This window comes from Misgurnus anguillicaudatus, chromosome 7 (assembly GCF_027580225.2).
Source record: "Misgurnus anguillicaudatus chromosome 7, ASM2758022v2, whole genome shotgun sequence".
NCBI lineage: Eukaryota > Metazoa > Chordata > Actinopteri > Cypriniformes > Cobitidae > Misgurnus > Misgurnus anguillicaudatus.
Window position 1 is genome coordinate 35,139,521 of NC_073343.2, and position 24,050 is coordinate 35,163,570.

The 24,050-nt window shown below is 35.8% G+C and overlaps 2 protein-coding genes across 3 annotated transcripts in view; one reads left to right on the forward strand and one right to left on the reverse strand.

The window, feature by feature from the left end:
* The window catches only part of tgfb3 (transforming growth factor, beta 3), a 38,091-nt gene extending 33,194 nt beyond the window's left edge, over positions 1 to 4,897 (reverse strand). For both annotated transcript variants that reach the window (XM_055173142.2, XM_055173143.2), the window contains exon 1: positions 4,213 to 4,897. In XM_055173142.2, the coding sequence (XP_055029117.1) occupies positions 4,213 to 4,561 (349 nt within the window). In that variant the 5' untranslated portion in view covers positions 4,562 to 4,897. The remainder of the gene's footprint in view (positions 1 to 4,212) is intronic.
* Positions 4,898 to 6,278: 1,381 nt separating this feature from the next.
* Positions 6,279 to 23,673, forward strand: ift43 (intraflagellar transport 43 homolog (Chlamydomonas)). The gene is made up of 9 exons (XM_073869810.1): positions 6,279 to 6,363; positions 6,936 to 7,037; positions 9,913 to 9,983; positions 13,689 to 13,724; positions 14,799 to 14,845; positions 21,027 to 21,099; positions 21,252 to 21,327; positions 22,474 to 22,536; positions 22,898 to 23,673. The coding sequence occupies exons 1-9, from the start codon at positions 6,319 to 6,321 to the stop codon at positions 23,006 to 23,008; spliced, it is 624 nt and encodes a 207-aa protein (XP_073725911.1). The 5' UTR covers positions 6,279 to 6,318; the 3' UTR covers positions 23,009 to 23,673.
* The last annotated feature ends 377 nt before the right edge of the window (positions 23,674 to 24,050 follow it).

A 24,050-nucleotide genomic window follows, 5' to 3' on the forward strand; every position in this document is an offset into this window, starting at 1 on the left:
CAGTTTATGTTACGTTTCTTACCAGTGTTTAGTTTATATTCTGTTTTACCCCCTCGTGGGTATTTATGTTCTGTTTTAATAAAAGTAAAGTTTATTTTTGTAGTTCGTGTCTGCGTTTGGGTTCTTCTTTAGTTTATTTATCCGGTGTGTAAACCGGTCGTGACAGTAACGTCAATACACCAAAACTTGTGTGAAGGTTGGCCGAGGCCATGATCAGACATTTATATTCACGTTTAACACAGATGAAACAATGTTTAAAGACGAAAGTAGTCAAAAACGCATCTAACTGAGGAACCAAACCGAAACTTTGGGATAAATAACAGACAATACAGACAATAACACATTAAATGTTAAATCTTAATGAAACGTCGGAGCTGCTGACATTCAGTTGGAAGTGCCCGAGTTCGAGTCTCGGCCTCCTTTTTTCTCAGTTCCCTTTCGACGGAACTTACTACTGTGACGCAGCGTCTTGTTCCCTTCTCAGGAAACAAGGGTTACATATGTAAATTGAGACGTTTTTGTAAAGGGGTTAATTTCACAAACACTCTAAAATCTGCTGGGTACATTTTTAACCCAATGTTGTTTAAAATTGGACACAGGTTGTTGTTAACCCAATCATGAGTTGAAACAACGCAGCATAGGTTTATTTATTAACCCAACATGTTTTCATTCCAATATTTGCAGCATTGGGTTTAAAATAACCCAGCAGAATTCAGAGTATGTGTGAATTCATCAATCCCAAACACTGTTAAGATATCTGAAATTGAAAATTCAAAGAAGTTAAGCTATGTTTTCTTATTATTGAGACTTTACATTAATGCATATGATTGATATATAAACTGTTAAATCTCCTGAGAAATTGAGAAGCAACATCTAAACGATAATTTTTTGCTTCTGTGTCTTTTCTTCCATGTCCTGTGCCAAGTGGCAAGTACGACATGAAATGAGGTGATGTGGTAAATATTTTGGGGGCAGGTCATGACCCGTGTTAAGTGACTGTTTGACAGAGTGACTACTGTGAGAGCAGCGGTACTCTGGAAGCCCTCAACATTGAGATGAGATAATGCAGCTCTCCACATCTCACGTGACCATGAAACAAGAGCTGAAGAGAAAGAAGAAAACGTGTGCGTTCGTGCGCTTCGGCCAGCAAACGTGAGTCTCTGTTTTTACTTGGAAATGACATCATCTTCTCACAGATACACATATCAGAAGCGGTGCTATCCACAGCAGTGATCAATGTCTGACTGATACAGCCACCATTAACCATACATACTGCTAACCAGGAGACAATCACCAGACATTTAACGTAAAGTCTAAGATAATGTTATCTTCATGAATGAATCTAGTATGAGAGGGTGAAGCGCAGGTGTACAGATGGAAAGAATCTCGCTCTATTACTGGTTAAGAGACAAACAGGTCTGGAATGGCAAAAATGTGTTCAGATATACAAAGAGAAGATAAGAATGTGTTAAACCCCTATGCCACCAAACTGCAGAAGTATCAGAGAGTTTATTGGCAGGACTGATTAGAAATGAATGAGAAAAGCGTGAGGCATCGGAGCAGAGTCGCTTCTTGACCGCCTTCAAAAAAAGTAAAAATATGTAAATGATTTCACATGTTGCAAACGTATGAAAAAGCCATCAGCTTACGTGTACATACATTATCACTGTGGTGATGACCATCAGATTCTCCTGTACTGGATTTACTGAGAACTGCATAATGAAAAGAGATTCAGCTGCCAATCTACAGCATGTGTCTCCCACTGGAGATTATGTGTTAAAACACTTTAAAGGGATAGTTCACCCAAAAATGAAAATTCTGTCACCATTTTCTCATCTTCATGTTGATCTAAACCTGTATGAGTTTTTTATTTTATTTTGATGAACACAAAAGATTATATTTTAGTAAATGATGGTAAGCACACAGCTGATTGTAACCATTGAATTCCATCATATTTGTTTCTCCTACTATGGAAGTTAATGGTTACCATCAGCTGTGTGCTTACGATTATTTATCAAAATATCTTCTTCATTATTTATCACAATAACTTCCATTGAATTTGTTTTTCCTACTATGTAAGTCAGTGGTTACCATCAGCTGTTTGCTTACCATAATTTGTCAAAATTTCTTATTTTGTGTTCATCAGAAAAAAGTTCTAGAACATGAGGATGAGAAAATGACAGAATTTAATTTTTTTAATGCAGACCCAGTGCTTGCACTGAAGCAAAACCATCGAAGAACCACCAAATGCCTCCATAAGAGTATCTTTGAGGATTATACCAGATAAATGTCATCATTTTCTTGCAGAAAGTTTTAAGAGGTACACCATATAGGGGAAAGTTTAAGACACCTAAACTATATATTGAAGTTTTTAAGTTCACAAAAGAATCCCAGTGTTAAATCAGTGTTATCAGTGTAATCTCAAATAAAGTATTGATTTTAAAGTGATCATGTCATAGAGGTTTTAATATAGCATGTTTTTCACACAGAAGTCAGTGAAATCTCCCTGGAAAACTACTGACTGATTTTATTTGTAATAGACAGTCTGGTTCTGAATCCCATCAGCTCTCTTGTGTCTCCTCTCGCTCATCTTAGCGTTGGACAGCTCTACACTTTCACCGTCCAATCAGCCTATCTAGCAAAATAGACTAAACTAGAAAGACGTTCGCACAACTCACTGTGTCCTCAGATAATCTGGGGGCCGTCTTAACTTGAACTGGAACCAGAGACGCATGGAAAATCAGTGGAAATTCTTCCGCACTAACCCTCAGATGAACCAATAGACCAAACTAATCATATGAAATCATTTTCACATGCCAAGATATCCCATTTATCGACAGAAGTGATTAAACATGTGCTCTTTAGTATATTTCCTCTTGGCGGGCTTGTGTGAATAGTGCAGTGCCATAACTCGAGTCGGCCCAACAACAACAACGTATAGATAGAGAGCTCTTATAAAAGACTTGTAAATGTGTCTTACATTATTTTAAAATGTGGCAAATGATTTAGGTAAAAATGTAGTACATTTCCATAGTGTTCTTAAAGTGCTTTATTTATGTGCACTAATTTTGTACTTAATATACTAAAAAATCTTCTTTAGTACTTCTTGAGATGATCTAGTGTACTTATTTGTGCTATTTTGAGACACCATGAATGTGAACTAAAATGCACTTTTAACATACTATTTCTGTATTAAAAATGTATTTAGTTAACACGTCTATTATTTATTAAACTTGAACCTAACTTTTATGCAAAGATACACTGTTAATTACAAACTCACTGGCAGTTGTTTACCACTTACTTACTGTAGATTTAAATTGATGTTATTTACTGGCAACAGATTGTTTAAATTTAAATGAACATTAAACATTAACAAGTCTTTATCTTTACAGAATAAAATTAAAATAACAGCCTCGTAGAATGCATTCTGGGAACCAAAATCTGAAAAAAATAAACAGAATAAGGTTGATGAGGATTTCTGGTTCCCAGAATGCCCTGCACGAGGCTGTCTTTATAATTCCATCTCAAAGACTTGTTAATATAATGTTAATTATATACATATAAATCTACATTAAGTTACCGGCATAGCAATTTTTTTCACAGTGCATGTTCAAGTTTACAACAAGTGTTACCTAAATACATTTTAGCACATTTTATTTCACACCCATGGCGCCCCAAAACGGCACAGAGAAGTAAACTTAGATGTTCTTGAGATTATCTTAATGTACTAAACAACATTATTCTTTATTACTTCTTAAGTACAAAATTAGTGTGTGAAAATAGAGCACTATAAGTAAGTTTACATCTTTTTCACATTATAACACATTTAAGCAGTCAATTTTATTCATATGTAAGTTACATATTCAGTGTACCGATATATCGGCTAGGCGCAATTATTGTGGTTAATAGCCGATTAACAGAAGCGGTCATTATTTCTGTGCATTATATATATTATATCATCATTAGATTAGATCAAATTATCCTGTTTTAATATCTTTATCCTATAGTGAACTCGTATCGTTTTACCGATATTGTGTGAATTTCATAAACTGTAATCTTTATACAACAGCATTATTCCATCATTATAACGCGTCACTGTAAGTATCCTAAAGTACCCATGTGTGATAATTCGTTTGAATGCCATGAATCGCAACCGTCTATATGCACGTGTCCAGTTTTAGATCTCCTTATACGATCCTTGCGGCCACTTACTGTTTTCAGGGGATCCCTGGATCATGTTGAATTTGTGTATTTCTTTGGCGTAATACTCGGTCTCAGTGTTGTCCTGTCCGCAGCTCTGTTGTCTGTCTCGTCCGAACTCCTCCAGCAGATCCCTTGTGCTGTTATATAGGGCCACCACTTGAGGGTCTGCGGGTCTGCTATGGGCCAGGGTCTGGGGTGGGCTCGTCAGCCTTAGTTTGCTGAGAATCTGACCTCTGATAGCCTCCACCCGTTTCTTTTTGATGTGGTCGATGTCCACCGTGGTGCAGGTTGACAGGGAGAAGCTCATGGTCAGATTGTTAAAAAGAAGGAAAAACAGCAGTCCTCTGGCCAAATGCATGATGTTTTCTCCAACACTTCACACTAAACACAGTTCCAGCTCAGTTAAACGGGTTTAAATGGATAATGAGAGCGAACTCCAGGTTGTCCTTTCAAGTGCTGAGTCTTTCTTCTCCACGAGAGTCCATACTGAAACCTTACTCCAAATAAACATCCCACAATAATCCCTTAACATCCTCAAACCTGCATCATTTCACCTTTGAAACAAACGAAACGTTCACCGTCACGTTGTCCAATCTGCATTTTCTCTGAAACGAGCGCTTTTAAAGTGTTTTTACAAACTTTCCTGTCAGTTCTGCATATTTGCGCTCCCGCTTACGACTCAGCTCACTGCCAGGTTTATTTCGCTCGCGCTGTATTTTATAGTCAGAGCGCTCGGTGACGTGTACGGTGGGAGGGGCCAATCTCACCATAACTTCTCTGCGACTTTCCCATTCATGCAATTACTTTATATAATATCTAACGCGAATCAGAGAATGTAATTACATGTTACGTAACAGACAGAAATGGAAACGAATAGAATATTTTAGAAATTAGATTGTAATCCTAATTATATAAACGCCAAATTGCCCCTCTCTCACACGCACAGGGGCGCGCACAAACACACACGCACGCACACTACACTCCTACCTGTTGTGTTTATAACTAATGTGCGCCTCCTGCTGGAGGAATTAAACATTGGTTTATTCGCATAGATTTGGATGATCATTGACATTTTGTGTTTTTGTCATCCTTCTTAGGTTTACATGATGAATTACAGCCTGTTTGTAGTTACATTTCTGCATAATAATCCTCCTGAAATGATATCTGTACACTCAGTATTGTGCCCACAGACACACAGAACTCATTTGTGTTGTAATCAAACTAATGATTTAAAAATATTTGTGATTAATAATGTAGTTGGCATGACCCTTTCAACCTTTATTTGAGTTATAGATATCCTTATATGTCTTAACAGATTTGTACTTTTGTGTATATAAATCATTGGCCTGTTTTGAACCTGTAGGCTAAACCTCATTCAGATGTCACTGTACATTACATGCTTCACTATGCATGAAATAACCGATATCAAGTTACAGTGGGGACTTGCATTTCAACATTTCTATATATGGCAAGGTCCAAGTCGCTTAAATCACCATTCAGATGTAGTGTCCTGGTAAACAATATAAGACCTCATTGCTGGAACTCAACCAACTATCCCTTGAATAATACAAATAAACAAAACACAGTCAGTGGATATTTAGATTCTCACAAACTGTTATTGTCCCTGAGTTATGAAGAGGATGATAAAAACAAAAAGACGTTCTCTGGGAATTTTTGTCTTTTCCCATACATTTTAAGCGTCCATTTAGCACCAACATATCACAAGTCATAACATTGCATGATGCTGACATAACATATGCGCATATTTTAGCTTTTTAAATTCCTTAATGTTAATGTTTCTAAATGATTAAACAAATATCCAAACAGCAAAAGATTTAAAACTTTCTAGAAGTTTAAAAAGGTCTACGAAAGTATTGTGGTTTAATAGTAATATTATATAAATTTGATATATGAAACGGTACGAAATGGTAACCATAGCATTTAAATTATATTCCAAAAAAAATAGAACTACTATTAAAACATACAAATAATCAACAGGATTCATTATGTATACCAGTACATTTTCGTGTAAAATAAAAATATTCAAGAAAACAATCGTTAATATCAACGCTTCTCGTAACCTGACGTCACTTCCGGGAGGTGTTTCCGTTAGAGATGGACGATACTCTTCAACTAGCTGATGGAGGATTCACTAAAAATGTAAGTTTAATAGACATTAAACTGCTTTAAGTGCTTAATGCGTCACAATATCTACACAGATGGGTTGTGTATACACACAACGGGTTTTTATTTGGGTTTGTTTCCGCCTGGTTTAAAGTGAAACGTAGCTCGTGGGATAAACGGGCCAATAAAAGTGACGCGCTTTATCAAATTATAAAGATTATTACAAAGCTCGGCTATGTAATACATCACTTGTTCTAGTGTGAATGTTGAAAGCAAGGGACGCGTACAATACTTATGTTTTTCTTACAGTAACTTACGTGTAAACAGCGGAGCAGCGGCTGCGGTAACGCGTCATGTTGCTATAGCAACAGTGATGGCGTTTGTGGACTGTTGTTACCCAGTTTAACATCCATGATTTGTAGGATGAATTTCGCCAAACATGTCCATTTCACTAAAATAGCAACTATATATTGCATGAAGAAATAAATACTTTTTTTTTGTATTTTTGTATTGTGACATTTCTTCTTTGCAAACTATAATTTGGGGTAAAACATAAAATCACATAATGTTTTGTGAGATTGACTGTCTATGATAACTTCATTTATTAGGTGGCTCAGTCAGGAAGAAGAGCCCGTCAGACATCAGAGATGATCGCTGCTGAAGACTCTCATCAGAGGAAATCATCTTCATCCATCAGTACTGCAGCTGAGGTCAGCTTTTATTTCATATGAACAAAGTAACATGTCAGTACTGTATCTGCCATCATTAACTTTATCCCATTAAGTGGTTAGTAGTGATGGGCCAAATTCAGATAATAGCCCAAAAATCATGTCCACGTAACCGATAGTTAGTTACTCTAATGTCACAGATTTACGCTCATTCTCTGACTCTCGGTTATTATATCTAGTAGTTAATCTCAGTGTTACATGATGATGTGCTGATTGTAATGTCAATGGGTCTCATTCACTAAGCATGCGTAAGCATGAATTTGTGCTTGAGATTTGTGCATACAGACGTTTTCACGAACAAATCATGATTCAACAAAAACGTTCGTATCAAATTTCTTCTAAATGTATGAAAAAATGTAAGAACAACAAATACCACATGTACGCAATAATCATGTACGCTATAATCAAATAATAGGCTAATGTATATAATAGTGTTGATATATAACATTACATTATTATATTTTATATTATACCACAGGCCTGTTGAATGCTTTATTCTGATTGGCTGAGAAATGTTCCATGGGTGTTGATTATTTTTCTGTAAACTGCACACCTAACCTTTTAAATGTCTTTAAAATGGGACCAGATCAATGTTAGTGGTAACCATGGTATAAGAGGAATAATTGACTCCAGTCCTTTGAATTATGTAAGGAATAATTGACGACGGGCCTTTGAATTATAAGAAAATAATGCACACCCAAGGTGGTAATGCGTATTATTGAAAATGATGCACACCTGTGTTGTAAAGGCAATTCGCTTCACATTGTACCACCTTGGGTGTGCATTATTTTCAAATAATAATAGATTGAAAATAACCCAGCATTTTTAGAGTCTATTTGAACTATGTTAAAATATCCTTTCTGATTGTTGATTATATTCAGACCACACACAGACCCAAACATCTGCATTTCAGTCTCTCTGTTACTGCATCAACTGGAAACTTTGAAGTAATAAAACATCCAGTTATTGCAAACCATTGTGATGTGCATATTGTGATATTTTAACAATTTTGTATATATTGTGAATCACAAAATGATCAATTTAGTATAGGACAGTAATCACTGCAAATGGTTGTAAATATAAAGTTTGTTATAAAGACTCGATTGTATTTTAGGAAGCTTCAAACTTTCAGTCAGTGAGCTTTCTCTCAAACATGAGCTAAAGATGGAGTTATGTTTTTCTGGATTCTTAGGAGTCTGATCGCAGGGCATTGGTATCTGTGGCATGCCATCTGTAGCCTTTCTTGGTTTGTCCCCAAGATTCCTGAGCGCTGTACATAAATTCAGCTTGGAATTCAAGCTATGTTTTTTTCCCTGTAAACTTTCCAAATTAGGCTACATGTACCAGTGTAAAATAGGATTCTCTTGTCCCCTGTGACCTCACATCTACATGAAATATCATTTTCTTATTTGGGGAGCGACAGGATCGTTTTTCTGATGTTTAATATTCTGTCTTATTATTTTCAACATAAACAAGTGGCTTTTGTGGACTTAACTTTACATAAACAAGTGGCTTTTGTGGACTTAACTTTACTTCCGGGAAACTTCTGCAAAGAATCAATAATAAAAGCAAAATAAATAATTAGTAAATTACCTCCTAAAGCGTATCAACCATTACACTCAGCTACGTTACAGTGTAAAATGAATGTATACAATGTTAGCCCGACTGCCAAACCTCTCTTCGCACAGTTGTGATGCATGCTCGCCTTCTCCCCTCGTCTTTACGAAGCCGAATAATTTTTATTTTTACACAAGATATTTCTTCCAAAGATCATAGCTATTTGCCAGACTGATGAACAAGCACGTGGAAGTTAACTTTGGGCCAGGCGCTTAACCGTGGCAATGCGAGTGTGTCCGATAGGGTTGGGTATCGTAAGAAATTTTCTGGGTCTGATTCCGGTTCCAGTTCTGCATAACGATTCTTGGTTCTAATTCCGTTATAACAAAAAACCTGAAAAATAATGCACAATACTTAAACAATTCCATTTGTATTTGAAATGCAGTGTGAATTGATATTTTTAGTCACTATATCATTTATTCCTGTTGAAGTAGTCTTTGTAAGCTTTCCTACCTGGTGAAGTTGACATGTTAGGAAGTAGTAGTTCTCAAACATTTGAAAACATATTTGAAATATCATCAGTACATAAAACTTAAGAAAGGAGTTTATTTTTGTGAACTATTGATATATTGATAAAAACACTTCTTTAGTGTTTATCACAAATATAAATGAAATGTTCACTCATGGCGATCTACTTGAAGTTGAATGCACTTTGAATGCCCTCACCCCCATCTCCAAATACTGACATCAGGATTTACAAACGGCCCTGCTGAAGGAACCCAGGAACGGAAGTTTATTTGCTCTCATGTGTGTTTTTTATGTTGAAAGTAACTGAATTCCTCCAGGCCTCTGGTTTCTTTGCAGACCCAATTTGGTAATGAGAAATGCATCTTTTTTTTTCTAAATGCATTTATGGGTCGCCCACCCTCGCTGTGCCCTGAGGAATTCTGTCATTTTAAAGTTAGACCGTTATTCAGCTGCTCGTCGGGCCCAATTGACTCCGTTCAGAAATATTTTTACAATCGGAGAATGAGAGGCAGAGATGGTTTTTTTTTCATGGAGAGCTATTTTGGGTCATGCCTGGCCAGAGCAGTACCCCCCCATACACATATTATACAGTATATTCCTTTATACACTATATACCTTATATACTTCTCATACACATGTACACTATATACTATATACTCTTAAACATTTTAATACCCTTAGCTTACCGGTCATTTGGCCTAAAGTAGAATGTTGAGAGATCACACAGAGTTTGTGTTGTATATGATGAATTAACTGATGTGTTTGATCTGAGGGTCCTCCACCTAAACCAGCACGGCGGCAGGGCGGATGGGCAGAAGAAAGCACAGGAAGTGGATCGGCCAAGTGAGTAAATGTGTACATTCTCTAAACAGAAACAGATTAAGATCATTATTATTCACCACAAGGTGGCACTCTCTCTTATTACATGTGTTTCACAGCAGTGACCGATACTCATCTCTTATACTTATAGTGTCAATAATTCACCTGAAATGTCCATATTTTAATATGAAGTCTAAAGATATTTATCACATGCTCATGCTTAAGTGAACAGATTTTCAGTTCAATACGATCACAATGCGTGTACAAGCGTCTGCAATTTTATTCTTATCAAAGTACCTTCTAATGCTTTTATGGCAACTCACATTTATCCAGATCTACAAATTCTCTATGTATCATGCATGCTGATATGTTTCCAATGTATATAATCATAATGATAGTCAACTTTACATCAAAATATATGAAATATTATGACATTACTTGAGCCCACCTTTAAAAAAATCCCATCAGTTCTGTACTGAAGCATCTTTACACAGTCACACAGTTACAGCAACGACAACTTGAATTGATAAGGACCTCACGGCTGTGTTGTATTGTGGGAATGATTTTGTTCTGACTGATTATAACTCAAATGTTTTGCTCCTTATTCAAATAAACCTCATAAACCATAATGCATGTGTATTGCAGGTGATCTGAACACACAAGTAGACCAGTCAGATTCATCTGATGTAAAGATGCAGGGTTCCCACTTGTCCTTGAAATCCTTGAAAGTTTGTGATTCTGGGGGAAATAATTCAAGGCCATTGGAAGTTTTTGAAAACATACATACATAGATACAGGTCATTGAAAGTGCTTGAATCTATTTTATGCAACAAGTTTTCTGGAAATAAAACATATTATTTCCTGCGTAGTGTAGGATAATATAATAAAAATTCTAGACTTTTTAATCACACGAGCTAAACTGTTCGCTTTAAATTCTTATATCTTCTGTATGCAAATGTTGATTCATACCAAAAAGCTTTAATGCATATTTGTGTTTAATACTTGAAAACGTCTCGGGTTACGTATGTAACTCTTGTTCCCTGAGAAGGGAATGAGACGCCCCGTCTTCTTTGCCATACTCCTGCGTCCCTGTAACGCCATCTTTGGCAATATTTCAGATAGTGATATACTTCCTGTGTCACCCTGTCTTTGTCGTTAAGCCTCACCATTGGTTGAATTTGATATAAACATTCAGACACACTTACTCCTGGAGGCGTCCCCAAAGTGTCACTGCAGTGACGCAGTGCAAGTTCCCTCGAAAGGGAACTGTAACAATGTATCTTAAAAGGTAACACGATGTAACCTTGCTCTCACTTGAAATGTGTCCCCACATTTAGTCCTTGAATTTGAGGGTATTGGACCTGGAAAGTCCTTGAAAGGTCCTTGAATTTGAAGTTAACTAAGGTGTGGGAACCCTGAGAATAAAAGAATACTGTATAATGTGCAGTGTGTACTGTATATACCGTCTGCTGTTGTACAATGGTAAGATTATGAAATGATTTATATTTCACAGAGTAGTTTGTTACCTTGTTGTCTCTGACATTTTGTTATTAAAGTAGTGGTTCAATAGTATTTCAAGCATTCTGACTTATTAACACAGTTATAGAGTTGTTTCCTCATGGTAAACGTAGGCAAAGTGTCAAAAAAGCAGTTGGACGTGTTACAGAGTATATCTGTCCCGAATACACTTCGTCAGGGTTCGTACAAGTTTCGCAAAGTTTTTTTCGATTACAGTTCCAACTGACGTTTCAGGGGTTTTCTATACGTATCACTTCTTTATATGGGCACTTCCCCCGGAAAACCCCGCCCACCCGTCAATCAGCGGGAGACGCTAGAATTTACAAACATTTACATCACGCGACACAGCTTTGTTTAATTTCAAAACTCAACAATGGCACGACAGATGAAGTGTGTTTTTGGATGTAAGGAGAAGACATCCAGCCTTATGAAAACAATGGATATAGTTTATTATCCGGGGTGGCAGCGGAGTTTTGCGTGTGTGTTTGATGCACTGGATTTTCCCAACCGGGTTACGAGTTGCATGCGATAAATAAGACTTCTGTCTTATGTTGGAAATATGCGCGTGCATATTATATAAATGACACAAACATGTAGTGAATCATAAATTATAAGTGTTGTATAGTGTTGCATGACTCGTACTTGCTCCACCCGCGGTAGTAACTCCTAGTATCGGTAGTATCGGAAAGATTCGTTAAAGCTAATCTTTCTTTTATAAATCTGATTAAACTAAAGATTCTATAGAGATATAAAGGATGTCATACTACTCTATAAGTACTCCAGATTAACATCAGAAATGCAGAAAATAATAATAGTTAAAGTCAACATTTAAAATATTAATACAAAAGTGTCTCAATTCGTAGCAGTCTGACAAACTGCATCTGAAAGTAGTTCAGTTTTTACTTAATAATAATAGAAGATCAAGTCAAATGCATTGTGGGATACACTCTTAAAATATTGGCAAAGTCATGCAGGTATTCAGTGCATACAGAAGATGGTGTGTGCACAGTAAACATACTTTATACTACAGTATGCTTAAGTTTAGTATGCTATCCTGAACACAGTCATTGTCTGTGAAGGGGACATACGGTACTCTATATACGTCTCTGTGGAAAGGTCAAAGTTTGAGGGTCTCTCAGTGCATTGATTCTCCTCTCTAAAACAAAGTAATCGACCTCTATAAAGAAGACAAGGACTCGTTCTTCATCTGAATGTCACCTCTGGTGCTCAATCACGGCGTTAATCCCACAGCAGAAATCCCAGGATTAGCAGATCTATCAGCTCTAATTGACACCAAATGATCTGTCAGTTTATTGATGAGCCTTTGAAGGCAGGTTATCACAATATATTTTATCCCAAACAACTTTTCTAGACAGTTTTACTGAGATCACCGTAATGAGCAGTAAACCGCAGCCGAGAGGACACGACAACACGTGTCACTGTCAAACTTATAATCTACAATACTGATTTACATGTCAAGTGTACTAGGGTTCAAAAAAGTTACAAAAGTCAACAGGCATAATAAATTTAATAAGCATAATAAAGCTTAATTTTTAAATATTTCATCAGGTAACATTAGAGAATAAATGCATTAGAAAATGATATTGAATAATTACATGTACTACATTTATATAAAATATTTAGGATTAAACATTGACTCCTGATTAAACGTTGTGTATGATTAACAGTTTTTCTGAATGTAATGGTGTAAATTTTGTTTGGACCCATAAGGTGGCGCTCAACACCAACAGAACATCAGCATGTGACATGGAAATCAAATTTAACAAAAAATAAAAAATAAAACTGATAGTCTGTGTAGTGTTTTAATCTACTGACATACTAACAGCAGACTTACTTTACTGTATGGTTTATTAAACAATATAGAGTTTATTCGATTGCATATTTTACAGTATGATTGTATTGGACTAATAAATACTTGCATTTGCTCTATCAAACACTTAAGGTACCTCTAACCCAGTCTATTCTTTGCTCTTCCTTAACGTTTTACTTCATATTTTCACCACATTTATGCTTAAATACTGCAATTCAATTAAAAGATCTTTAATATTGTTGCTATATTTTAGCTGGTGTAATAATGCTGTAAACGTGTTAAGCAGATATGAATGAGTAAACAAAGATTTATTGTATCTCAGGTAGATAATGTGATGATTGCTGATTATTTTAACCTTGTGTTTGTTGTGTCCTCTACAGATCCGGACGGCGTTTAGCAGCAGAAGATCAGGAGGAGTGAGTTCAACACTTGATGTTTAAGTTTATTTTTATGTTTATTTTATATTGTTGCATATGCATACAACAAGTATTTGTGCTGACGAATTGAGTCGGAATGAGCAAATTTTCAAAAAATTAGTTATTTATATTTTGGCATTCTCTATTAAAAAACTTTTTTTTTAAACGATTTATGATTTGCTGGAATCTGACAAAGAATGACACAAATACACCTGTTTAAAGTTGACAGAGTCAGCAAAGTCAGTTTTGAGAAAAATCCAGTTAATCCAGATTTTTGGAGGTTCAGAAGCAAAATCACTGAGTGCATCTATAACTTAAAATCACTGTAAAACTAATAGATGTATCACACACAAAGTCAAAAACAATGTCTATAGGAAAATATATGTTTAAATTTTTCTTTCTTTTATTGTTTGATTGACGTTGAAACAGATAGCTTTAAGATCTACTGTAATGCAAGGATCTGATATAATCTTACACATCAGATCCCCAACAGTTTATCAAACATTAAGACATAATGGATTTTATCTGTGGGAAATCTTGTCAAAAGAGATATTTTTAAAACTGTAATTTTTTGTAGATTGTGTGTTTATATTGTGATCTGTGTGCATGCTTCCGATCTGTCAGTCAGCGCAAGGAAGATCGTTTTCATGTCTTAATAACTCTTTAAACATCAATCGTACACCTCTCAGAAAACATACAAATAAAGATCAGTTTAGATGTTCAACAACCATTTAAAGCATTGGGATCACTAGATGAGGGCGTAATGTACTTATTTTCATACAAAAAGGGTTTCATAATTTCTTTTGTTTTTAGCTCAAAATTAGACGGTGTGCATTCAGACTCATTTTGCCAGCACGGGTCACATATTTCACTTCTTACATCATTTCAAATCTGACTGCAGTGTCTGTCGGGTTGAGATGATGGGTTTCCTCTGTAAAGGAATTCTTTGGATCAGATTTATATTTCTATATGTATGAATTAGATTTAAGAACTGGTAAGAAATGTACCTGTATGTTTGTATGTATCTGTGTGTGTTTCTTTTATTTAACATGTTTTCTGTCTATGTGTCTGAAGTCGACGGTTGAGACCACAGACCCCTGAAGGTTCGGACAATGACAGTGGTGAGTAGAAGATTCCCAAAAGTATTAAATCAGCTGTACCATTACTAAACGCTGCTAAACTAATAACTGCACATGTTTCACACAACATTACAGAAAGATAACAATAATTATAAATGATAGTTATATTAATAACATAGATACAAGTGTATTAAACCCAGTGCTTTATCCTCATTGAGGTTTAGGATGTTAGGATGATTGCTATAGTTTTTTTAAGTGACTTTATGTAATAAGTTCATGATTTAGCACAATGCACCTTACACATCTTCTTATATTCAACATGCATTGCTGTTTATAGTGTAAGTAGTGCAGGATGAGCTTACAGTACATGAACCCAAAAATAACAACATAACAGAGCCTTCCAGATCCTCACAAACACAAGACAGAAACTAAAGATGCTCTGTATAGTTGATCCATATTCATATTTTACTGTTTAGCCAGTTCTTCACTATTGGGATTATAGATGAACGACACAGCAACATTTCACAACAAACAACGCTTAGTAATAAAATAAGAATAATGTATTGTTCTGTTTTCATAGATTATTTAACATTTTAATTAATACAGAAATTAAGCTTATTTAAGCAAATTATTCATGTTAATAATTAAGTAAATCTAAAAAAAATTATGGTTTAGTTGTTATTGTGTTCAATTAAACAACATTTTAAAATAAGTTATGTAATTCTTTTAACAAACAACATCAAATGATATGGCTTATACAAATAACACTTTAACATCATCATCTCTGACATCAAGAGTTTAAATATGACATATAAATCTCTTATTAGTAGTTTATTTAAAGAAGGTATCTCGTGTTTTCTTTACACTGTGATACATGAATGAATAAGAGAAGAATAGTCAGGACACAAGACTTTTTGATGGATTCAACATTATAAATAGCTTTCTGCTACACATCACCTTTGATTCGCTCTCAACCTCATGCAGCAGGTCACGGCGTGACCTCATTAAAACACGTTGTTTTCTCCGGCCACGTACTCGCGTAATCGCTTCACGTTGAACTACGGTGGAAAATGTCGATGATGCATTATTCGCAGAGATGCGGGGAGGGCCAGCAAAGTTCAAATCCAGGAAGATACTCGCAAACGCTGGCCAACGCTAGAGGCTTTTTCATGTCATTGCACTAAGGCCATTAAATTTGACTGGGGGTCCGCGGGGGCCCGAATCTGCTGAACGCATCGCTTTGGAAATGAGAAGTCAGTGTCACCTCACGCTCATGAATATTAAGCAGCGCTCGTGCGCGCCCGCATTTATTTGTATATCAGGAACACAGATGAATCTTGTCAGTGACTAAACGAGGCTGGCATTTATAATTAGCTTTAATTAAAAATGAGAGAAAGAAAGAAGTTATCAATGTAGGATAAGAGGGCTTGTTATGAGGGTCAGGGAGATGAAATTGAATGTGGCTTTTGTGACAGCCTTCTGAAATCTGAGAGAGGATGAAAGTCTAAAAGAGAATTAAAAGTTGTTTGACCTCCTTCATCTTATTCAGACTTTAAAGAACTGACTTTGCTTCTTTATTGTATGAGACCGTTTTTTTTTTTTTAATACTTTGCAATGACTTTCATTAACGGAGATTATAGATAATGCTGTAAAAACAGGAGTTGGGTTCTATTGAAAATATATAAATTAAAGTTTTTTAGCGATGATAACCTATGTAATGTAATATAACTACATTAGGTCTTCTTCAGATTATTGTATTATTTAACCGATGATGAATTTAAGTGTGATCACATGATATGAGAGTCTTTAACGATCACAAATCATTAAATAATGTTTATAATGTCATATTATATAAATTACAATTGAAGGTGAATACAGAAGATTGGACACAAAGTTATGATCTGGCGTTTCTTTTATGAATGTGACAGAACTTTTGTACTATTTTTATAAGCACATGCAATGCTAAAATTATAATGCAGAATATCCAAGATGGAGTTAATGTAAAAACATTTGATAATATATGATAGTTTGTTCCGTGAACTTTAAAGTTTTCTTCAGATGAAATATTTTGTAAAGACAACAGACTTTTACTTAAGTTTTAAGCACACTGTCAAACTACACCTGGTAACAAATGCACTCTCTGCATGTCACGTCTCCGTGGCACACCTGAACGCACTCCAACAAAAATCTGTCCAAAAAGAGGAAAAGGGCTGTGAAAGTTTGTCCTTCTTTGGGAGCGATGCCACGCTCCGTCCTGTTGAGTTTTGCCAATTAAAGCGGGATCCTACTGTTCAGAGCAGCGGGCGTGCGGCTCTTGGCACCGCGGCTCCTGCCAGGGCGCGCCGTGACTTCCGACCCCACACAGATGGGCTCGCAGGCAGGCCCGCGCGCCTGGAGCCCGGCCCAACCCGAACGGACGCGGAGGTCGCCGCTCTGGCCTGAAGGGTCCTGAGGGTAGCCGGTGCTGACAGGGCCCAAATGCTCGGCGCCGGGACGAGAGCAAGTGTGTGCGTGCGAGCGAGCGAGCGAGCGTGTGTCGGGTCGAGGGGGGGTTTGGTGCTTTCTGGGGAGCCCCTGGCCGGAGCTCTGCCTCACAGCGGGTGGAGAGACTGCCTCCATCACTGAATATTCATGGCCGCATGGTCACTGTGACAGGGGGCAGCGTGGAAGAGGATGTCAGCACGAAAGTGAGAGAAATACAGAGAGGGAGGGTGAAAATCAAACGCCGCTTCACGAGCGATATAAACAAACCTGCTCGGAGGAGACAGACGGCATCTGTGCTGATTGGAGGGATTGTGGGATACGGTGTGACTCGCTGTAACTGTAACGGCCAGCGGTAGCGGCGGCATATGGCCGACCGTGTCTCAGAGAAAACTTTTTACAATGTGAAGAACCTTTATTCACTACGAAAAAACAGGAACCTTCTTCAGATGTTTAAGGTTCACTATGGAACCATTCAGCCAAAAACGGTTCTTCTTTGGCATCTTGAAGCACCTTTAAGGGCTTGTTATAGTTGTGCGTAGGTCCTACGGCGTAGGTTCCACGTCGGTTTTCATTTATACGTGCAAACACGCGCAGACCGCTAGTAGGCAGTAACCACGCGTGTAAGCACAGTAGCAGCGCGAACGTCAAAGAAGAGGAAGCTTAGCAAGTTAACCCACAAACGAAGAAGAAACAGCAACTTGTTGTGTATGATTTGAGAAGACCAGCAATGATGGAAGTAAATAAACACCGACTTTTGTTGCAGTTTAAGTTAAATCACTCCTCAACTTGGCTCATCTTTGTTTTCACCGTCACAAACGGAAATACCTATGACGCAGTTTCTTTACCTGACGGGAGGGGTTCTGGTGGACCAATCACAGCGCTTGCGGTCCGCGTAGAACTGACGCGCTGTTACAATTTTTACGAGGTGTACGTCAGTCTGCGCAGAGCTACGCACAGGCTACGGATAACCTACACCGTAGCTATGGCGTAGAACTTACGCACGACTATAAATCGGGCTTTAGTTTTAAGAGTTCAGTTACTGTAGTACTTGGAAACAGATGTACTGACAATACAGTCAGGCTACTCGTTCTTAAATAAAGTTAACTAAGTTACTACTTAGTTCAGGTCTTAGATATTTTTACTTAGTTTTTCTACAACACTGTCACATACTGTAAATAAACTGAATTGAAGTGTTTTTTTAACCTGTGAATAGTGTTTTAATACCTGAGTCTGTTTTTAAGACTTGGACTTTAAAGGAGCATTTCACCCGTAGAAACACTGATCTTTATTGAAAGTGCGTCATATTTGTAGTCGAAATGTAACATACATTTCAAATTTGGTGCCTATTTGACCGAGAAAAGGGGTGTTTGTAGTCTTACCCCCTCAACAAAGATATTGGACTTCCTGCTTTCAATGATGCAAAATGATGATTTTTACATCATTGAAAGAAGGAAGTGAAACACTGAAATCTGTATCTCCTGTCTCAGCGGTAATGAGGAAATGATGCACGACCATTCAAAAACATGACTATACAAAAACATTCTAACTATACAAAGCTTTATGCAAATGGGTGAAGGCTCCCTTTAAGTCTTGGAATTATTCTTAAGGGCCGTTCACATTATAACGATAACTACATTGGTGTCCACATCGACTGATGATAACAATAACTTTATGCTAATTTCCTCGCGATGCGCAGTACTCCCGCAAATCATTTATTTTTGATGGCATTAAACTAATAATAGTGCATATTTTCTTTAATAAAAACAGCTGTAATTGTTCACATTAAATATATAAATATGCGTGCACTTGAAGTTCAAATAGCTTTGATTGGCTGGCACCTCATTCATCAGGTGGAAAAAATTGAGAAAGTGATCACAACGATATTGTTCATTGTACCTTTATCGCTATAGTTAGTTTATTTCTTTAATATAAAACGATTTTTAAGACTATATTTTTTACAGTTATCGTTATTGTTATAATGTGAACATCCCTTCAGTCTTGATTACATTTGTACTTGATGTTGGTCTATGACTAAGAGCATTCGAATTGTTTAAATTAATATTTGTAGAATATGAGTAGAATATTATTATGATGGATTTTAATAGTTTAAGATTCAAATAAAACAACTCTATGAAAAAGCATTTGAGAAGTTGCAAAGAGTAATGAAGATTAAATCCTACACTAAATAAATGTAGTCTTTTTATTAAAAAGTTGAAATATGTCAATTTTATAAATATTAGGGCTGTCAAAAGATTAATTGTGATTAATCACATACAAAATAAAAGTTTGTTTTTGCATAATATATATAATAATATATATTTGTATGTGTATTGTGTTTAACTCATTCACCGCCATTGACGAGTTATCTCGTCAATTATGAGTTAATATTTAACTAATAAATACGCCTTTCTGGACGAATGTCAAAGTGAAAGTGTAATACCGCTTTTATCCACTAGATGGCCAAATCGAATTTATCAAAAACGGAAGTTAAAAAGATTTAATGGTTTATTTTAACTGCCTTTATGTTTGATAGTCATTCTGAGTCTGATCTCTAACATAAATTCCTTTACAAAAACGCAATTTTTAAACTTTTTTGCTCAAAATGTTGTATTTTTGAAGAGAAATATCCATATTTCAGTGGTTAAATTAAGTGGAAAAAGTAAATATATAATGAAACGTTTTTTCCCCATTTTGTTTGTTTGTTTATTGTTTGTTTAAAAACAGAGGGTGTGTTCTTTAATTTGATATAATTTGTATGTTTATATATTTATAGAAGATATTTTTTCCTGCAAGGAATTTTGTGAAACTTTTGTTAAAATCACAAAAATGCAGGTGGGCAACTTTCCACAAAATGGCTGGCGGTGAATGAGTTAATTATGTATATATAAATACACACATACATTTATAGATTTAAGACAATGTTATTTATGTATATATATATTTTATTTAGATATAAAAGATAGCTAGATATACACATTTAAATGTTTCTTAAATACATACATGCATGCATGCATGTGTGTGTATTTATATATATAAAATAATGACACACCCAAAAATATATACTTATGCATGTTATATTAATCAATATAATACTTAATGAATGATAATAAAGTGGACATCTAATATAACCAGTACATAGACAGGGACATTATTTTGTTTAATGTAGAAATCACAAGAGCATGGGAGTGTTGTGTACTGCAAACCCTTAAAATCACCCTTAAAAATGTTATTGTATTGTCTAGATTAAATTCATTTAAACTAACTAATATAGCTGTAGATTAAATTAGTTAGTGTTAGTTAGCTGTGTATTTGTGATCAGATGAGAATTGAATGACCACATTTACTGCCATCTCTGTTTAGTATATAATCATTTAGTATATATTTAATATTTACTTTCTGAGATTTATTTTATAATTTAAAGCCGCTTTGAAACAAGGTTACTTTGTAAAAAAGCCTTATATACATAAATATTATAGTTGTTAGTGTTAAAGGCGGAGTCCACGATGTTTGACAAACGCTTTGGAAAATTAGACGGGCCGTCTACCAAAACACACTTATAGCCAATCAAATCAAATAAAATGCTGGATTGCGTATGTGTGGGGCGGGTCTATCAACAGAAGGTCCAGATTCTATTGGGGTAGGGGCGTGTTTGTTTAGGTGATTTCAAATATCAACATTGGCTTTCAAACATCATGGACTCCGCCTTTAAACTGGTTAATAAAAGTCATGTTTTGTTCAGATATTCCAGTGATTCCAGACCTGGAGGAGGTTCAGGAGGAAGATCTCACCATGCAGATCGCTGCTCCTCCCAGGTGCCCACAATCCATCCCATAAACCTTCTGGCACAATAATCAACAATTCACCGAGAAATCAAACTTCTGTCATTATTTACTCATGTGTTTACCCTCAGGTCATGAGTTTACTGATGGTTAAAGTTAACTTTAGTCTTTTCTTTTGTCTTTAGTGTCCAGGTGAACCGAGTAATGACCTACAGAGACCTGGACATGGACCTGATGAAGTATTCAGCTTTTCAAACACTGGTGAAATTCATTATCAATCATCTTTATGCAACACTAAACACAAACTATAGGGCCTACAGCATTGTCTGCTCTCTTCATAGGCAACAGACTTTTAAGGGAACATGCTACTCGGAATGAAATCATATTGGCAGCAAAGTAACAATTGACCAACTCATAATTAGATCTGATAAATCTGGTAATCTTTGAAAAAATAAAGCACACTCGCCATTATGATATTTTATCTGATAATCTTTTATGAAATAAATGAACTTTAATGTCATGTGTAGCGTCTACATTGTAAAAATTGAATAGAGTAAATTACAGTACATTTACTTGACACTTTATTTATCAGTCTCAACATAACACCAACTGTGACGTTACAGTCGATATGTCACCCCAACATTAAATTACACATTACATTAATTACAATGTTGTTACAATGCTACAAACAAGGTTGTGACTTCTGAGTTAGTGCTATATGCTAGTTAATGCTGTATGCTAGTTAATGTTATATGCTAGTTAATGCTATATGCAAGTTAATGCTATATGCTAGTTGATGTTATATGCTAGTTAATGCTATATGCAAGTTAATGCTATATGCTACTTAATGCTATATGCTAGTTAATGCTGTATGTTAGTTAGTGCTATATGCTAGTTAATGCTGTATGTTAGTTAATGTTATATGCTAGTTAATGCTATATGCTAGCGTTTAGTCTGAAGTTCTACTATTGACATTACAGTTACATTTTGCAGGTCCATATACTGAAAAAAACACAAACTTACCACGCAGAAACGTCCATTAACAATCTCCAAACAATTGATTATTCCTCAAAATCTGATCCAGACTTAAACATAAGATCTGTTTACACACACACAGAGCTACTGAAGGAGAAACAGCCAATCAGAGCAGAGCTCAACATTATTATTCATGACCCTTACAAATAAGATAATAATAGACCATTTAATTCTAAAGACAAATCCTAGGGTTGTAAATGGACATGAAAAACTGACTCTGGATCAGTTTTGTACTTAATAAAGCCACAAATGTTATATGTAGCTAATATCAGAGAACAATTTAACAAATTATTACAATGCATTCTTTAAAAGCCCTTGCTGTAATGTAATGTAATATTGCTGTAATGTTTGACCTGTATTGATGTTTTTAAGGATGGTGAGATCGATCTGAAGTTACTCACAAAGGTTTTAGCTCCAGAGCAGGAGGTGCGAGAGGTGAGTGTTTAGTGTCAATACAGTCTTACTGGGCCATCACAGAGGATTTATCAAATCAACATAATCATATTCCCAATTCAGATGTTTTAAAGGAATAGTTTTCCCAAAAATGAAAAGCTTGTTATTATTGCTGCTGAAACACAAACAGAGAAGATTTGGAGACTCCTGCAACTCAATAACAGATCAGAGTCATCATGAAAAAATAATCTAATGAGAGCTTTATAAAGGAATCTTATTATTGAATAACACAAACCTCTCACATACACAGCACTGAAGTCATAAGGAGTCTTTATATGACAGCAAGTGGACACGAGAGAGAGTAAATCATTTTTCCCACATGATGTTTGTTGTGTCCATGCAGGAGGACGTCGGTTGGGATTGGGATCATCTGTTCACCGAGGTTTCCTCTGAGCTCCAGACAGAATGGGATCAAGGAGAACGAGACGATCAGTCTCCTCTTCCTGTGACCTGAGGACGGACGAGCGGTGTCCAGACGTCTCTCTCTGTAATCCTCCACAGACTTTATTTGTTTATATACTTGACTATTGTTCATATTGAATGTTTCTTGATGGCGCTGTTGTCTCAGTGTTCACCACATCTTAAACCTTTGAGAGTTTCTCATTAAGGTTAACCTTGGAAACACAGATACATTGTTTTTCTTAACCGGATCAATCTGGAGACATTTGTCACCGCCTGTAGTATGTAGAAAAAGAGTAAATCCAAGGTTAATGAGCGAGTAAACTGAAATCCAGTTGATTGAGTTAAAATGAACTTTGCACATCCGAGCGCTTCGGTCTTATCATTATTGACCACACCATCGACCATCTTCAGCTCTTGTCCTGAGCTTTCTTCTGTTTTCAACACGCTGAGCTTAAATCCTCTGCTGTCTTTGTATATATTATGATGTGATGCTTTTTTTTACTTTATTAAATATTTACTGTTACATTTTTTACATGTGAACCGTGCTGGCAAAATGAGTTTTTATTAAAAAAAAATTAAAAATTTGTAATTTATATTTTGACATTCTCTATTAAAGAAACTTTTAAATGATTAATGATTTGTTGGAATCTGACTAAAAATAACAGAGCTGCACCTGTTTGAAGTTTATCGAGTCAGCAAAGTCAATTATGAAAGTTTTTTGAGGGTTTAAAAGCAAAATCACCTAAAATCACTGCTAATAGATTTAGCCCACGCAAAGTCAAAAACAATATCAATATGTGTTCAACTTTTTTCTGTTATTGTTTGATTGACATTGAGACAGACAGCTTTAAGATCTACTGTAATAAAAAGATCTAATATAATCTTACACATCAGATCCCAACAGTTAAACAAACATTTACTTAAGACATAACAGATTATACCTGCAATTGTCAAAACAGATATTTCTAAAACTGTAATTCTGTGTATATATTGAGGTCACACGTATCTGTGTGCATGCTTCAGATCTGTCAGTCAGCGCAAGAAAGATCGTTTTCATGTCTTATTGCTCTTAATCATTTTTTAACATCAAGCAA

What these genes read in the sequence shown, in the direction of transcription:
- ift43 (XM_073869810.1), top strand. Translation starts at nt 6,319, where the DNA reads ATGGACGATACTCTTCAACTAGCTGATGGAGGATTCACTAAAAAT. An exon ending in GCAGCAGAAGATCAGGAGGA is followed by an intron (nt 13,725 to 14,798) that starts GTGAGTTCAACA and finishes ATGTGTCTGAAG; the next exon opens with TCGACGGTTGAGACCACAGA. An exon ending in AGGTTCGGACAATGACAGTG is followed by an intron (nt 14,846 to 21,026) that starts GTGAGTAGAAGA and finishes TGTTTTGTTCAG; the next exon opens with ATATTCCAGTGATTCCAGAC.